The sequence below is a fragment of the Lytechinus pictus genome, chromosome 16 (assembly GCF_037042905.1).
Source record: "Lytechinus pictus isolate F3 Inbred chromosome 16, Lp3.0, whole genome shotgun sequence".
Lineage (NCBI taxonomy): Eukaryota > Metazoa > Echinodermata > Echinoidea > Temnopleuroida > Toxopneustidae > Lytechinus > Lytechinus pictus.
In genome coordinates, this window is record NC_087260.1 from 15,553,744 (window position 1) to 15,572,509 (window position 18,766).

An 18,766-nucleotide genomic window follows, 5' to 3' on the forward strand; every position below is an offset into this window, starting at 1 on the left:
GACATCTGATTAAAATACTGTTCTCTGGATATGTGAAGAATATTTCACGTTTATCATCATAATTTAATATTCGTTCAGAATGCTTCATGATTGTAATTAGGCCCACTTGAGTTTTGATTAGCTAAAAAGGAGGCTTACATAGTAACGAAAGTTTTAGTCGTAAAATTAATTGCAATTACTGCTGAGGAAATCTAATTGTAAGTGGGTTTCATAACGTTCTCAAAGACTTCACTTATAAACGACACTACAACCATTTCCCCTTTATTTCCTCTTTTTCTTCTTCATCTTCTTCATCTTCTTCTTCTCCTCCTTCTTGTCCTTCTTTTCTCCCCCTTTTCCATTTTCTTTTTTATTCCTCTAGTCTTCTTTATTATGTAACTACATAGTTTTCGCGGCCTATTTTCATTGTTATTTATTTATCTCTCTCTCCCCCTCTCGCCACGCACACACCCACACACATGCACGCACCCACTCACACACACACACACACCCACACACACACACACACACACACACCCACACGCTCTTCCACTTCTCTCTTTCATTTCATTCTCATCCTTCCCCATATCTCTCATTCTATCCCTTACCTCCTCTTTCTCTTCCTCCCCTCTCTCCCCCCTCTCTCTTTCCGATTACTGATATCTAGTTTAGATATGAAATTGTTTTTCGTCATGTCTTAATCGGAATTTTCGTTTGAATTACAATTTCAAAATTTTGTTGTTTATTAAAATTTAAAAATCAGAATCGAGCCTCGAGCTTCCATAATTATGCGTGTACTCTGACAGCCACGACACTCCCATCAATATACGCAACAGGCCACACACACTCCCACACATACACTCACATGCCCCCCCTCTCTCTCTCTCTCACCCTGGGGGCATTTGAGAAAAAATATGATTTTCAATGACTCGTGTTATAAGCTACGGAAATCATTGTATCTGATTAGCTCAGAGCCACATTGTTACTGAAAATTCGTTTCGTGAAACACTCCCTATGTCTGTTTTCCCATGCACTCTCATTACTGCCTTCTGCTTAAGATTCCGTTCCTTGACATCGGCACAGGTGCTGAAGGTAATGAAGCTTGATGTTAGGGCCGCCTCTTCCCCGATACTAGGCCCCCTCGATTTGCTTCATTCGCTCCGGCAATCATTATTCATTTGTACGGCTAAACCCATGAGTTTCCAGTCATTCATTCATTCATGTAACTAATTTAAATCAAATGAGGATTTTGGATTGTCGGATGAATACGGTCAGGAGGGTTTTCTCGGGGAGGGGGGAAGGGGTGTCCCCTCGGACAAATAGGAAGTCTGGATAGCCACTTTATATGCTATATACACACTTCAAATGTTGGGCAACATAGTTACTGTCCACTGTGTTGGGTAATGTATGTTGGTAAAAATATATATATTTATTCTGGGCAATTATTATCCAATTGAGCAAATTTATTACCCAATTATTAGTTTTTTTATTACCCAATTTGGACATATTTTGACCAATAGTTGTGTGGACAGTATTTTGCACAGGGTTAGTTAAAGTTGTGTATTTTTTCCAACTATTTTAAAGGTCAAGTCCACCTCAGAATAATGTTGATTTTAAAAAAATAGAGAAAAATCAAACTAGCATAATGCTGAAAATTTAATCAAAATCGGATGTGAAATAAGAAAGTTATGACATTTTTAAGTTTCGCTTATTTTTTTTTACAAAACAGTGATAATTATGCACAACTCAGTGATATACAAATGAGAGAGTCGATGATGTCCCTCACTCACTATTTCTTTTGTTTTTTATTGTTTGAATTATACAATGTTTCATTTTCTAAAGATTTGACATTAATATTAAGGGCCAACTTGACTGAAATATGCCGTATTAAATAATGCTGATTCCACATGTATATGGAGAAATTAATTATTGTTTCACTTGACAATGAGGAGAAAACTAGAAAATTTCATATTTCATATATTAAAATACATAAGAAATAGTGAGTGGGTGACGCCATCCGTCTCCTCATTTGCATACCGACCAGGATGTGCTACAACTGTTTTGTAAAATCAAGCGAAACTTTAAAATGTCATAACTTTCTTATTTTACTTCCGATTTTGATGAAATTTTTAGTGTTAGGCTTGTTGGATTTTTTTCTTTTTACTCAAATCAACTTTTTGTTGGGGTGGACTTGTCCTTTAAAAGTGTAGGGATAGAGGGACTAAGTGATTGCTAAGAACACTAATCCAGGAATGTGGTCTCTAGGATTCTAAATCAAGTCAATGGATGCCTTTAATTTTTCAAATAAATTATAACATATTGTATCAGAACACAGACAACAAGGTTCCAGTCAAGGTAAAAATTAAATCTGGGGCCATTTTGGTCGGCCAGGGGAGCGCTTTGATGAAAGTTGTCGGCACTAACACTGATTGTCATTTTCTGACAGTTGCCATAGCAACGGAGAGGCCAGTGTTTCTCAGCCAATCAATAATCTCGTATTTAGTCAGCACTGACAATTATTGTCGGTGCTAGTGAAAAAACTAATTTATTCATCAAATGCTCCACTGAAATAGACCCGAGATGAGGTTGAACAGTTTGTAAAGAGGCGAGTTCAAACTACCTTTAGAACTAACATATTTTCAATATTTTCATTATTTCTTGAAGTATTTAAGTTCCTGCATTGTAAAGAAGCACCGTTAATCCCTGTTGAACCGACGAATGCGGTTACCACTGAGCTGACGACGGTTGAAACAACTAGCAGTACCACGCCTACAACAATAGCCACGCCCACTACTAAGACCACGCCTTCTACAATGGCCACGTCCACTATTAAGACCACGCCTTCTACAATGGCCACGCCCACTACTAAGACCATGCCTAGTTCAACTGTCACGCCCACTTCCCAATATCAACACGCCCCAGACGGGTCATCGTCGCCAGAAGCAAAATTGGTATGTTCTCTGTAATATGCCTTGGTTTACTTTATTTTTATTTTGAAGGATAAAATGTACCACATATCAACTTGAAATATCAACAATATAAAAATAATTAAATATGGATTAATAGCCACTATGTGTTTCATTTAAACGTTGACATACATATCAAAGAAAACACACAAGGATTTGCATTGGGAGGCACGCGGTTTTTTTGTTGTTGCTTTTTTTAGAGTAAAAAAAAAAAGTTAGATCTTACCAATTTCATTTTATGATTATCGGATTGAAAGAAGGTCGCAGCCATAAAAAATATAATTTTTGTACTTATGTCCTGCCTGTACCCAAATGTTGTGTTTCCAATATTTATTCCATGAAACCCCTTATTTCTACAGATATCTATAGTTAAAAGTTAGTCTTCGTCAAAATAAAAGTATGGAGATGTATTGACACATCTGATTTATCTTTTTCTTATCTGTGTGTGTCTCTCTCCTCTCCCCCCCCCCCCTCTCTCTCTCTCTGTTCCTCTGTTTCATTGTTCCTCTGTCTCCCACATCTCTCTCTTATCATCTTTCTCTGATCTATTCATTTACAGAATAATGCAAGAGTTGCTCTTAGTGAGGCAAAAGTACAGATCGAATCATTTGTTAAGAGTTTCACGGTAAGCAATTTTCTTTATCTCATACAAACAAAGGGATGCTCCGGGCTGAAAATATTTCTATTTAAATAAATAGAGTAAAATTCACAGAGCAAATGCTGAAAATTTCATCAAAATCGGATAACAAATGACGAAGTTATTGAATTTTAAATATTTGCATTATTCCGGTGAAATATTTCTAGGCATGTCGTCATGAATGTTCATGAGGTAGGCTGATGATGTTATATCCCCACTTGTTCTTTTGTATTTTATTTCATGAAATTAGGTTTATTCAAACATTTTCCACTAAGAACAAAAACAATTGGATTGACAATTGATTAGGTGCATTAGTTATTTATTGCCGTAACTTATTTCATCATAACGGAGACACATCATTTACACATGTATGAAAAAATGAAACATTTATGATTTCATGTAATAAATGCATAAGAAAAAAGAAAGTGGGGATGTGACATCATCAGCCACCTAATGAATATTCATGACTATGTGCATTAACAGTTTTCACAAAATATTTATAAACTTTAAAATTCAATAACTTCGTTATTTGTTATCCGATTTTGATGAAATTTTCAGCATTTTGCTCCGTTAATTTTACTCTACTTATTTAGATATAAATATTTTCAGCCTGGACCATCCCTTTAAGTAATTTTGTACCTTTTTAAATGAGTTTGTTGAATGCTTCCCCCTCTCTCCCTCTGTCTGTCTCTTTCTTTCTTTCTCTCTCTCTCTCCCCCGTATTTTTCTCTGAAAAACCATCACAGGACTTTTCGTAAAATGTATTTCCCATCCACTTACGACGCCACTTATTCTTAGGCTCAAATGTTTTAGCGCTTGGTTTATCGTTTCAGAAAAGGGTCGACCGGTATGGTATTATTTGTCAATCAAAATAATGTTAACTCAATTCTGTTGATTCTTATCTGATTGTTGACTTGCTTATCATGGTTTTGGAAGAGTTATGCGACAGCGGTCTTCTACGCAAATAATGAACGAAACATCATCGCTTTTATGCCATCTTTATTTTGAACAGACCAAGTTCATTAGACGATGTTTGCACGGGCAACATGCCGGGAAACTAGTCCTGTTTGATTTACGGTTTTTCATTTCCGCCAGTGTGGGGGAAGCATTATTCACTTTGATTACCGTTTAAATCACTCAATGTCGTAATCAAAGCCAATGCCAGTCAGGATCTCGACATCCAATCGGTCGTCGATCATAGTGCAATTGAACCTCTTGGTATGATACATCATTAGTGACATTTCAAATGGACTGAGGTATATGGACCTCGGCTGGTTAGCGATTAATGTCTTTAAAAACCATTGGAATGGCATGTTAGATATTCCATTTTATCGTGTTTGTTATTTTGATAACATATACCGCGCATGCTTGTCAGTCGACGAAGACTGGAGGAAGGAGGGGAGGGAGAGGGGAGGGGGTGGGGGTGGGGGTGTGATTAAGCCTTGAGATGAGGGAGGGGAAGGAGAAGAGGAAAACGAGAAGAGGAAGATGAGGAGGGGAGGGTGGAAGAAGAAAAACAAAGAAGAGGAGCAGAAAGAGGGTGGACATTGAAAGGTAATTTGCAGAAGAAAACGGCGATGGCATTAACACCAACGAGCAGAAGAATAAGACGAGACGCAGATGAAAAATATATAAGGTGAAAAATAAGAAAAAAATTAGGAGAAAGAGGAGAACAAAAGGCATAATAGGAGTTAGATGTAAAAGAAGGCAAGGAAGAAATGGAAAGAAAGAGATTAAAAAGAAAGAAAAAGATGCAAGAAGAAGAATAAGAGGAGGAGGAGAAAATTAAAGATGGTGCATTAGAAGAAGCGGATAGTGGGAGGCCAAAAAGAAGGCGAAGAAGAAAAAAAATGACAACATCCACAACGACGAAAGCTCGTATAGAAGAAAGCGAAGTCAATGTTGAATGAGGGTAAGAGCGTAATGAAAGGGGAGGACAAGAACTATAATTGGGGAATGGAAGGAATCGTGAGAAGAGTAAATATTGTTTATAGTGAGAAGACATGCAGATTTATGTAATGGTATATCATCTCGAATAGAGACAACAAAAACAGAACGCATGGAGAAAAAAGGTGTATAATCTCCAACAAGAGCGACCAGAGAAGCCGAGATGGGAAGCGCCGTGGTGTAGCGGTTCTGACTCTCGCCTTGTGTGTTCGAATCCCACCATGGCCTAGCGTCCTTTGGCAAGGCGTCAATCCACAATTTGCCACTCTCCACCCAGGTGTTAAATGGGTACCCGGTAGGATGCGAAAGCCTATGTAGTATGCCTAGCAATTGAGTCTTGGAACTCTTGTTGGAATGCTCCCCAGGGAGTGGAGAAGGTGCATACATTGTATGCGGGCATGCAATGATCCGATGACCGGGGTAATAATATATCTGTAAAGCGCTTAGAGACGTCGTTCCGATGTGTTAAGCGCTATATAAATGCGGAATATTATTATTATTATTAAGAAAGACGGTAATAAAACGAATAACATTTAGGGAAATGGAGAGAAGCAAAAAACTACAAGTCCAAAAGATAGTACGAATGCAAGGACGACGGTGGCGGGAAAGAACATTAAAAAATAATGGAAAGAGTAAAGAGTATCAAAGATTGCTATTCATCTTGACAGTCATCCACTATCATTGCCGTCTTGTATGTTTCTCCACGGCCTACACGTAGACCAAACTCGTTCCAGACCATTCGCCGATGATGTATCTCATGTGCCTAATTGAGCACATGAAATAGGACGTCACGAAACACACTGGTCTCCTACCGTACACATCTAATGGGCATGCTTACATCCATGTCACATGTACATCACGGTGACGCCTCACGTTTTACCGCCAACGCATAGCCTTCCCTAATTGATGCCCGTTTCCATGGTGACCAAACATACCTGGAAGATCTTGTCCCTGAACAAGGGGTGCACTTCGATGTATGACATTCGCTCCGCGACAGTAATGCTCCACGGCAATTGTTCCAACGACGATGGCTCCGACAATTGTTCCGACGACGATTGCCCCTTCGACATTATGCCCGTCTCTGATAACGTAGGGCGAAGTGAAAAAAAATCAAATACATCAGTAGGTAAAAATCATCCTAAACTAATGGTGACGAAATAGCCATGCCCATTCCTTCAAACACACTTGATCATGATGACAGCCCTCCTTTTGCAATAGTGCAATGTTGAATGAACCACGATAAATCTATTTGATTTTCGCTTATTTTGTTTGTTGCATTACTGAAAATAGTTAATTCTTAATTGCTATACTATCTATTTGCTTTTAGCATTACATAAAGTATTTTGAAAAGGTTTGTATCATATATTAATGCAGCAGAATTAAATTAAATGGTGTCGAAGGTTCTCCATGAGGTTTCAGTTTAAGCATGTTTAGGGGCAAATAAGTACTTGATCTTGAAATTCTTTGCATTTTCCTAGCATACTCATGTTATACATACCCAAGTACCCCATCAACCCCTCCACTACGCCAGTCGATAATACCTTCATGCCTCACTATTTGGCGTGTACTTATGTCTGAAAATGCTTACGTGCCACCCCCTCGAGAAAGACCACATTTTGAAGGATAAACGCACACTTAACTTACTTTTCAAATCTATATAATGAAAAATACATTCCCTTCGCTTTTTCGTTCCCAGAGGAAACTGATATTTCATCGGGGGAACGAAATCGGCGCAATTATTGAGTAAAGCACACAGCTGATTTCTTAATGAGATACCATGTTATTTCAAATTCAGGAAAGGAATTTTGTACATCAATGCACAGCTTCTCAATTTGGGGTGCAGATGTTAGGGATGAGTAGTTCACCTTCTTCAATTTCGAAAAACCTAATTAAGTTTTTGAAGCCCCCACTTAGCCCCTATCTCAACCAGACTAAAGCCTCGTCCCAAAAGATATTTGACGGCCTGCTTTACTCGTTAATAGGTCAAGCATTGTCAAACAATGGGATTTATACGATTTAATTAGAAATGCTTCGGTGTCTGATCTCCAGACTACGGTTATCCTTTCCCAAGACGGATAATCCCAAGTGAAGCATTATGGGTAGAGAAGATGGGAAAAGGAGGATTGTGTATCATCTTTCAACCGTATTATTCCATGAAAATAATTCTCGTGCGGACCAGCGAGGTCATGCGAGAAGAACAAGATGTCATTTAGCACAAAAAGGGGGTCACCCGTCGTCTGTAAATTCATTCGTAACTACGAACAACTCAGTGCAATGGCCACAGGTAAAACAATATCATTTGCTAACTATTCATGAGAATGATCGATAAACCATTTTTTTTTCTCCCCCTCATGTCATTTTCTAGACTGATAACACAACCCTAGCTCTTCTGGATGATATCATAGACACACCGCCCTCATTCGGTCCTGATCAACCAGGAGTAAGTCAATTTGTTTTGTTTTGTTTTACTTTTAAACTCTGTTTATGTCAGCTCCTGACACAAATGAAATTAATTTGTGTACCAAAGAAGCAAAGCTCAAATCAAATTCTTCCGGTGATATATGATAGATCGTCCAACTCTTATCCAATTAAGGGAGATCTTTTTCCACCATCTTAGCCTATACATATGCTAACTAGGATGTGTAGAGAAAACGAAAAAAAAAATGAAATGTCGTCACGTTTAAAATTGTGTAATCAGAATGAAATGCATGCTGATAACACAGACCCAATTACGAAACCGAGTAGATGGCTTATTTGTATATGGACAATTCCATGTGTGCTTTTTCAAAGTAACAACATTTTCAATTAAATCTGTCGTGATGTTTAATACATAGGAGCCATCAACATGATCAACGATCAGCAAATTTCATGATCGCTGTATTCAACGGGCATTGTATAAAATTTGGATGGTTTGCCTATATGATAGGTATTCTGCTTTATAATAAGAGAAATATAATTTTGCAATGTTCTTGTTATAATTATCTGACTCAGAGTAATGATGCAGCCGTTACCATGGCAACTGAGTTGGTTGAGAAGATGGACAGTCTGGTAGATTCGTTAGCAGAGGTAGTCTCCCGCCCTGGGATGTCCCTTACCATCGAAAATGACCAGCTAGGTGAGTCAGTATTGACTACTTGATGATGACAGTGATTTAGATGATATTTTGTGGGGTGGTGGTGGTGATGATGATGATTATTACGATAATGACGATGATGATGATGATGATGATGACGATGATGATAGTTATGATGGTGATGATGATGATGATGGTGGAGTTGAGGGTTATCACTATCATGTGACGAAGATGATGATGATGATAGTGTTGATGATGATGATGTTGATGATGATGATGATGACCGCGATGATGATGATGATTTTGCTATTGGTTTTGTCGTTGATGATCATAATAATGATGCTGCTGCTGATGATGATATTAATGATGAAATGTGAGAAGTTAATGATAATGATGACGAAGATGGTGTTGATAGTGGTGCATGATGATGATGGTGATGACGATAATGATGATGATGATGATGATGAGTTTGTTGTTGATGTTGGTAATGAGGATGATGATGATCATGATGACGATGATGATGATTATATTGACTGATGACGAAGATAATGATGATGATGATCATGACGAAGAAGATAATAATGATATCGATGATATCGATGTTAATAATTGAAGAAGAAGAAGAAGAAGAAGAAGAAGAAAACAATAAACATTCACCAGTAGTGAATCGCAGAAATAATTAAAACGCCATTTAAATATAAAAATAAAATAGACGTATAAGGTCATTTAAAAAACATTCAATTTAATTTAATATCAAACCGGGCGTGGTCATTAGACAGTCACATGGAGATGTGTCTCGAAGTAATCAAAGATGGCAAACGAAGCTTGAAAATGACAAGGTGTGACCTAAGAAGTGTCTGGCGTGGCGTGGTTCCACCGTACTATAGGAAGCGTTTCACGAAACAAAATGGTCGTTGATTTTTACGGACAGTTGTTTTAAGCTACGGAAATACTTTCAGCTGATTGGTTCTATAAAAAAAAAAATTAGTCGGCGACAATCACTTATTGATTGTTTTATGAAACACTCCACTGGCCTGTTCGTAGTTCTCAGCTTCTAGAGCATTTTCTGGGACATGGTTAGGGGAGCGGGCAATGAGTCATTCGGTAGTTTCATCAATCAAAATCGTCTCGAAGGAGTAAGCTTGTCGCACGCGGTTCTGTCCCAATAACTTTGACCTTTGTAGAAAATATGAAAACGGTTGTGTACCATGAGAATCATTGATTAATGAAACTCAAAGAAAAAGAAAGATGAGTTGAGAAATATGATGAGAGGTTGTAGATTAAGAGTAACTTTAGGAATGATTTGACACCGTTTTCAAGAACTTGCACGTCTAAGTCAGAGGGGGATTATTTCCATTACTACAGTGAGAAATAATAACAATGATAAGACACGCAGTATTTTATAATTCGGTAACGAGCTAGCAAAGATCTGCGACCCGTTTTGTAAAGACTTACAGCTACAGTAACTTTGTCATTATGGTAACTACCATGGTAACATGTCACAGCAGCCAATCACAATCAAGGTTTCCATAGAAATTACAATCACGGCAAAGTTACCGAAGTTGTAACTCTTTATCAGGATCAGTTTATGAAACGGGCCCATGGATCAGATTCCCATTTTGTAAAAAAGTCGCAAGGAAATGAGAGATAATCAACTTTTATGCATTAAGAATTCTGAAGCAAAAGTCGCTCTTTTATAATCTAGATGCGTATTGTCCAATGTTTACACGACACATCGGAAGAGGGGGTGCACAATATACCCGAAAACATGAACAGGCCGGTCAATTATTAAAGCTTGAAATATTACTTTTATTTGGATCCTTTGTGGTCACTCTTTCTCTCTTCAGTGTTGAAGGTAATTCCGATCTGTTCTACCTGTTCATCGACAGCGCCTGGACCGAGACTCGAAGCCGGGATCAACAATGATTCGTACGTGGTCAAAATACCGGCATCGGCAACAGGCGATGGTGGTAAGATGATAACCAATGGCTTCAACAATTTATTCATTGAATTTATTTATTTATTTTATTTATTTATTCATTTATTTACTAATTTATTTATGTATGTATGTATGTAAGTATGTATTTATTTATTTATTTACTTATGACATGAAGATACAAAACACATTCTCAGACATATCAGAGTTCGAGCGCCTGACAAGAAAGCAAAAGGCTTTATTTTTCACGTCTTTGGTTTGACTCAGCCGGGAATCGAACCCACGACCTTCAGGCATGCACCCTACCAATGTGTCTCCATGCCCTATGGGTACTTCATCCCTCTGTTTGTGGGCATACATAAATTTGAATTGTAAAACTGGGTCTATATTCGTAAAAAACTTTTTCGGTTGTTAAGCTCCTGATCACCGCCCAAAAATAAAGTTTAATGAATATTGGCATTCACTTGTCTTTTGAACACAATAATGATAGCTGAGCGAAAGCAATGAAACGACCCAATTGGTGTATTTTTTATTTTTTTGAAACTTTCAGCCACTGCTGCTTTATCAGCCTTAAGCTCCATCGCGGATGTAATGCCCGCCAATATGATCGACGACCAGGAAGAGACCAACGCTGCTGATGATGGTGATGACGATACAACGACGGAGAGCGGGAACCAGACCATCGTCACCCACGAGATCGCCTCCTTGGTCGCCACTGTCTCCGTCAAGAGATGGGACGGGTCTGATCTTCAGCTCGCAGTCGACCACCCGTTCGAGATCATTTTCAACAATAAAGATGTAGGTCACAATTTCTCATAACTTTAGCTTACCCAAACGTTCGCATTTAACTCACTCTGACAACGGTCTCCCTCAAAAACGATTTGGCGGCAAACTATGTAGTTCCACAAGGTTCAACCCTTGGTCCATAACTTTTCTTAATAGTAGTAATGGGCTTCCATTTTGTATATATCTTCCAGTATGCCACTTCCTCATTATTAATCCGTAATATGCATTTTATTGAGCACAAATTCAATGATACTTAAGTATAATGAAAAAGGAGGATTGAAAATATGAATTACATATGCCATTATCCTTTTACAATAACATAATTACAAATATGATGAAAACATCACCCACTAAACCTCATCTTTATGGTGTTGTACAGGACACAAGCCGACCTAAGTCGGCTGAAAGGCTGAAAGGCATTGACACACATTTTCATCGGCGATTCGGTTCGTTTACGCATAAATTTAGCAGGAAATGGGGGGAACACACGCATTATTTCTTTTTATTCATTTATTATTATCATTACTATTTTTGGGGGTGGGGAAGATTGAAAGCGACAAAAAACTTATCACGAGGGCACCTTTGCATCTTTAAACTTTAATCAGTAATGTAGCGGTGAACTTGCTAACTTAGGGGTTTTTATGTTTTTACATAAGTTTCTAGTTTATCTTGTTTTTTGTCCTGTTGTTCTCCCTCTCTCTTTTTCTGGGGAGGGGGGGGGGTGCTAAATTGCGGTTTGCCCACCTCGTCATATTTCGGACCGGGGGCGCCTGTTTCCTCTTACCGCTTCCGGCGTCTATGTCTGTTATATCCCTAAGTGCTAATTGCCAACTCGAGCAAATTCGAAAAAGACAGTTCAGTTGACCGGAAACGTTTTGGGTCGATGGACAAATTGACCCAAATTGCTAATTGCAATTAATATAGTTGCGATTGGGTTTTCGAAGGAAAATGCATATCACGGTCAAGGTGCAATATTCTGTCCCTATACTGTCTGCTCTCGTCTGTACACATCCATCTGACTCTCACTCTCAGCTTATTTGTATATCTGTGTAGATTTCCTTTGTATTATATAAATCAATATTTTGAATCAGTCCTCCTCTCGCCATCGTTATTCTGTTTTTCTTCTTTCATTTCTTTATTTTTTCCTTGTTAATTTTCTTGTTCTTCTTTTGTCGTTGTTGTTGATTTTGTTATCCTTCTTCTTCTTCTTCTTCTTCTTCTCTGTGGTCATCTTCGTTCCTTCTTTTGTAATTATCTTCATCAAACACACTGTTCAATTATTCTTATAATTGCAGAATTCAAATCAAGTAGATGGACCTGCTCGTTTCTGTTGCTATTGGCGACCAGATGAAGCGTGAGTATGTAATTTTATTCAGCCGTTTGGCTGAATCCACTTGGTCTTTTCCATTCTAATTACCAAAGGAAAGGTCAGTTGATAATTGTTTATCTTGTAAATTGATGAAAGGAAAGAATTCACACTGAATCTTTAATCATTACTCACTTATATCAAAATACATTCATTCCCAAACTCTTCTAAGAAATATATAAATCATTCATAATTTGAAAGGGGGAATATATATAATACACAATTAAAAACAACAAAACAATTTGAATCATTTTTTTCTTGTGTCTGTTTCATTAATCATGTTTGTTAAAGGCTTTTGTACTTAGCCTTTTTAACAGATGGGTGATTAGGTTAGGCATCACTAGATACCAACCTCCGTTCCCGATATTCATCAATTAAAGAGTATTCAATTCAGTTCATTTCGTTGAAGCTAATGCATATTTTGATAATAATAATGACAATAATAATAATAATAATAATAGTAATAATAATAATACAATAATAATAATAATAATAATAATAATAATAATAATTATTATTATAATAATAATGATAATAATAATAATAATATACAAAATCTATAGATCGCTTTATGCATATGTGTCAAAGAGCTATGAAAAAGAAACTGATAGAAGTACGGATAGTACAAAATATTTAGGAATATAGGAATATAAAAACAAAGAATATGAAAGTCAAAACGCCATTATTACAATCATGATAATCAAGGATCGATGTGTGAAACCATGTTACCAACTGCTTGTAGATCCAGTGAATAAAACCATTTCAACTATACTCTCCATGCAGGTTTGATGGCGGAGGGGCGTGGTCCACGGAGGGGTGTGTTACCAAGGTAAATCGCACCCATACCACCTGTCAATGCACCCATCTTACCAGCTTCGCGGTCCTCATGAGGTTCTCTGAAGCGGGGGTAAGTCTTTCAAGTGAATCAACCCTAATAATTCATGAGGCGCCGATTATCTAGTTGCCTATTCAATGGCGTATACTCTACGTATATTACCCCGGCTTTAGCTCCAGCTGCTAGGGGCGCTTGGTGCATTCAAGGAATTAATCCTGCCGTGTACTTTTCATCTATCTATGAATCTATCAATGAAATACATATCAACTCATCGATTACTTATTTTCTGCAGATCACCTTACGATAGGGCCGGACGAATAAACGTTTTCCGGGGGGCGGGAAGCGTAAAAAATGGGAAGAAACTTGAAAGCGAGGGAGCAAAGCGACCGAACGTGTCACTGGGGCGCTTTTGCATTTTGAAAAGTAAATTTGAAAGATTTTGTGCACACTTTTGGGAATTTTGTAAAAAAATATATTTTAGTAAAAAAATGTAGGTTTTTAAAATTTCAGTGGGGGGGGGGGGGGGGCAACTGCCCCCCTGTCCCCCTCCCGCTACATATGGCCATGAATACAAGTTTGATTTTTTTTCTCTTTATTGAACAGGCTCCACAATCAGCTAGTGTGAGGAAGATACAAGAGTACATGACCTACGTTGGGTGCGGCCTATCCATGACCTGCCTCGCCATAATGCTAATCGTTTTCACCATTCAAAAGTAAGCTATTATCGTTTCGATTGAATTTTAACTTTTGATATTGAATGAGATGAGAATAGGATTATCACAGAAGAGGAAGATGAGAGGATGAAAAAGCGTGGTGATAGGGGGATGGAGAATTGTATATTGGTATATAATTTATAGATCTTTCTTTCAACCGATGATTGCAACAATCTTATTAATCGCATTTGTATTGGCTCGACTTAATTTACTTCATTTGTATTTTGGTGAAAATGAAATAAACGAAATGTAATGAAATGAATTCAGAAAATGATGGATAAAGGGTTGGAGATTGAGATAGAGAAATTTATCAATTTGCTTGTCAGTAAAAATTATTCGAATACGAATAAAATGTATACATTTTGACAACAGTCTCTTAATCTTTCGATAGAAATTTCAAATTTACCTCTCTATATGAGGTACAGATTCGAATTTGAAGAGCTTGTTGTTAAAGCGTCGTATTTTTCGTGATGTTTTAAACCCTATTTTACTAGAATATTATTAAAAAATTACCTCGTTTCTTTTTTAGGTTGTATCGCTCCGACCGCAATATCATACATATGAACTTAGCATCAGCAATCTTCATTTCTCAAGGAGTGTTCCTGTTTGGTATAGAGAGGGTCGAACCTTGGGTAAGGCGGATCTTCCTTATCATTCTCTTTGTTGCATTCCCCTGAGGTTCCATGACATTTGCCCCGGCGACAATTACTCCGCTCTGAATTCCACACACCAATCGAATGGCTAACTTTAGCCCTGGGTTTAACACTATACCTTACCCTATACCTAACATAAAACCCTATTGCAACCCTAACCCTATATCTTAGACGAAATTAAGCCCGGAGAAATTGTCGCAGGAGCAAATGTCGTGTCACCTCCCCGGTGGGGGTTCCACTTCGGTGGTTTCTCCTTTCACCTCTAAAGAGGCACGTACTCAGCAACAAGGACGGCATCTGAGTTTTACAGTGGACTAGGTAAACTAGTGCACCACCAAGATCATGAAGATTTTCCTGGGTGTGTCGTGTCGTGTGTTATTCTGAAGAGGCAGCACCCCCGGCAATTCTGGTAGATGTGGCAAAATATAGAATTCTGTAACCAAAACGACCTTCATTTTGTTCATTTTGTAGAGACACCATTTTTTGCTTGTCAAATTTACATCAGCGCCCCCTCCGTAAAAAAAGGGTCCCAGGGCCCTGAACTATAGTGATTGCTATGAAAAGTTTTTGTGACTTTCCGTCCTCCCCCAAAACTAATAATGATTGTAAAGAAATACCAATGCCTGTCTGCGAGAGGGGGGGGTGTTTCTAGTACGTTTCTGCTGTTATTGAATTGTATTTTACCAAATATTTTGTTTTAATTCTTTGAAATATCGGGGGAGGGAGGAAGGGGCAAAGGTTTTACTTGCCATTTTAATTAATGCTTAAACGAACAATTATTAATTTCGATGACTTTTTGAAATACAGCAATATATTAAGACCAACAATACAGCGATCTATATGCATACATACTGCCGTTTAAGGACAACATGCTTTTAATTGACCAAAATTTGTATGTGGTCTTGATGTTACAGGTTGTTTGTAAGATCATCGGCATATGTCTGCATTTCTTCCTCCTCGCTACATTCTTCTGGATGTTGGTGGAAGGCATCTATCTTATCTCCAAGACAACATCTACCAAGAACAGGTTTCTTAAGACGCCGACATACATCGCTATCGGCTGGGGTATGATGATAAAACTTTTTAAATTTGGATTTTAGTAGAATTTTATCTTTTAAACAAACTGAGATGGTGTTTATTTGGCTCCTTCAAGAAGTCGAATTATATGATTCCAGAATAATAACATCATGAATTTCAACGAAAAAGGGTGCATCGATTTCTTGTTCTTGTCGTTGTTCACCTAAACTGATATTGCGCTACCCTACTTTAAGATTTGTTTTATGATTGTGCAGTTTTGACGTTTAGTTGTCATTCTCTTTCATTTAGTACATGTCAAATATCAATTTTTTCTACTAACCTTACCTTTGTAAAATTCCCTCTTATCTCACGCAATATTTGTGCTTTCCAGTTCTATTTTCATTTGTTTTATATGTGTTTATCTTTATACAATATTTTTCCTGTTTTCTTATATTTTCATAAACTTTCGCATTTCACTCTAGGAGGGCCAGCTGCCATTGTTGTCATCACAGCCGGAGTCACCTTTAAATCATACACCACCGACAAGATGTAAGCTTATTTAGTAAATGTCAAATATTAAATATTAAGTGAAATTAGATACATGATTGTTACGTGAAATAAAGATGACTGATTTCTCATGCCATAATACGAATTGTTTAGGAAATTACTATATGGAATGCAAATGAATAACTGATTATTCAAAAAGAACTCAAATCATCGATTTTAGATGCTTCCATTAATAAGACAATCACATTATATTGAATCACTCAGAATGGGATACTAGATATGTTCCAAGATATATGGACAATATTGCACAAATCAAAGACGAGTGCAATATTGGCCCTGAGGATCACACTATATGAATAATGATTTGAGACATTAAGATTGGAAATTATTCATTTCAGATTTTTTTATAAGTTATGATTTCAGTTTTCATTTTCAATCTTAAAAAAAAAAAATTCCTATGATTTTTTTTATTTCAATGTTCTTGATTGATTGATCACTAGGTGTTGGTTATCAACTGAGAATGGAGGGATCTGGGCGTTCATTGGGCCAGCCATTGGAGTTATTGTGGTAAATATTCAACGCCTGAATCCCTCATACAAATTAAATATAAGTGTCAAAGTGTTCCTAATCAGGGGGGGGGGGGGGCAAGACGCAATTTAGAAGAATTTCGAAAGGGATAGCGACCGAGCTTGTTATAGGGGCGCTTTTACATTTTCTTAAGTGAAATAAAAGGATTTTGTGCACACTTTTGGTATATTTTGTGAAATCCTGGTGATATGAAATTTTGAGAATGATCTCATGAATGGAGGAAGTTCGACTTTTATCTTTTAATTTTAGGGTCGTGGGTTCGAATCCCTGCCATGGCGTTCAGCAAGAAATAAATACACACTGTGCCACACTATTACACACTCGTATAAACTGCAGGACTATTTAAAGTGCTAAGATAAGCGGATGGGATTCTTGGGAGTAATTTGCATGACTTCGTCGTTTCTTTTAACGAAGTTCCCATGATTGCTTCTCTATGAAAGACATTCTTTCTAACTTGTCTCGTCTTTATCCATTTTTAAAATATCATTTTAGATGAACATCTCTCTGCTCTGTCAAGTAATCCGAGTTTTCTTGAGTCTTAAAACCAACATGAAGAAAGCTCACGTAGACCGGATATGGTAAGCTGACCCTTTGACCGGACCCTTTGACCACTCAAATTTCTTATTATTTTAATCGAGGAATAAAATAGGTGGTAATGACGAATAGACTGTATTACTATGTGCATGAATAAAAGTATATGTAGTGACATTCCTACAACAAAATGGAAGTCCATCCCAACATTCAGTTGGTATTATTTGGGGGAAAGCAATAAGAGATACAATGACGGTTTGATGAAAATCCAACAAAGAATAGTACGGCAGAAAATACTTTTTTTAGCGTTTGAGCTTCAACATTTCCCACGTTCTAGAATAATTGCCCCTCCCTAGATTGTAGCAGCATGGACATACTTCAAGTAGGTTCATGGTAGCAGGAATTCCCAAATCTAATGATTTAGTTCGCATTACATGAAACAACTAGCCAATGATCTTCACCGACAACTCTTATACACTCTTGAAATAGTTGGGCAAAAAGCCCAACTTTTAACCAACCCTGGGAAACATACTGTCCACACAACTATTGGTTAAAATCTGTCCAAATTGGGTAATAAAAACTAATAATTGGGTGATAAATTTGCTCAATTGGAGGATAATTGCTCAGAATATATATATTTTTACGAACGTATACATTACCCAACACTGCGGACAGTATGTTGCCAAACATTTTAAATGTGTAAGCTACTGAAATCCTTGCACTTAATTCGCTCAGAACAAATTAGTCAGTGAAAAATTTCAGACGATACCTGCTTTAATGAAACTATCCATTGGACTCTTCTTGTATATTCTAGGTTGGCTCTTCGAGCGATGCTTCTTACCCTTCCCCTTCTTGGTGGGACGTGGCTCTTTGGAATCCTCTCCTTCAACTCCCAGACCGTCTTCTTCTCCTACATCTTCATCATACTTAATTCATTACAGGTATGTTAATATAGGGAATTTACCAGAGGGAAAAGGGGTGCCGGAAGGTTCGGGCGCACCCCGTGAAATTGCCCCCACCCCAGGCCCCAATGAAAGGAAGAGGAAAGTGAGAGAGGGAGAGGGGGGAGAACCCCAAAAGCCTCCATTAAAGCATGTTCTGAAAGATTTTTTTTTTGTTGCTTATCAAGTTTTTCATTTCTTACTGAATTATCTCATGTCTGAGTTTGCATATAAGCATGGAGTTGTTGCTGTAGCTCCATGGTATAACTTACTAAAAATGAAATGAAATAT

The 18,766-nt window shown here is 37.6% G+C and overlaps 1 protein-coding gene across 2 annotated transcripts in view; it reads left to right on the top strand.

Annotated features, from left to right (window-relative positions):
• The window catches only part of LOC129278577 (cadherin EGF LAG seven-pass G-type receptor 1-like), a 91,720-nt gene that overhangs the window by 70,526 nt on the left and 2,428 nt on the right, over positions 1 to 18,766 (top strand). For both annotated transcript variants that reach the window (XM_064110928.1, XM_064110929.1), the window contains 15 exons: positions 2,644 to 2,930; positions 3,505 to 3,570; positions 7,895 to 7,969; positions 8,521 to 8,644; positions 10,450 to 10,572; positions 11,089 to 11,336; positions 12,620 to 12,678; positions 13,474 to 13,597; positions 14,129 to 14,238; positions 14,768 to 14,870; positions 15,806 to 15,956; positions 16,391 to 16,457; positions 16,916 to 16,982; positions 17,496 to 17,581; positions 18,349 to 18,475. In XM_064110928.1, the coding sequence (XP_063966998.1) occupies positions 2,644 to 2,930; positions 3,505 to 3,570; positions 7,895 to 7,969; positions 8,521 to 8,644; positions 10,450 to 10,572; positions 11,089 to 11,336; positions 12,620 to 12,678; positions 13,474 to 13,597; positions 14,129 to 14,238; positions 14,768 to 14,870; positions 15,806 to 15,956; positions 16,391 to 16,457; positions 16,916 to 16,982; positions 17,496 to 17,581; positions 18,349 to 18,475 (1,817 nt within the window). The remainder of the gene's footprint in view (positions 1 to 2,643; positions 2,931 to 3,504; positions 3,571 to 7,894; positions 7,970 to 8,520; positions 8,645 to 10,449; positions 10,573 to 11,088; positions 11,337 to 12,619; positions 12,679 to 13,473; positions 13,598 to 14,128; positions 14,239 to 14,767; positions 14,871 to 15,805; positions 15,957 to 16,390; positions 16,458 to 16,915; positions 16,983 to 17,495; positions 17,582 to 18,348; positions 18,476 to 18,766) is intronic.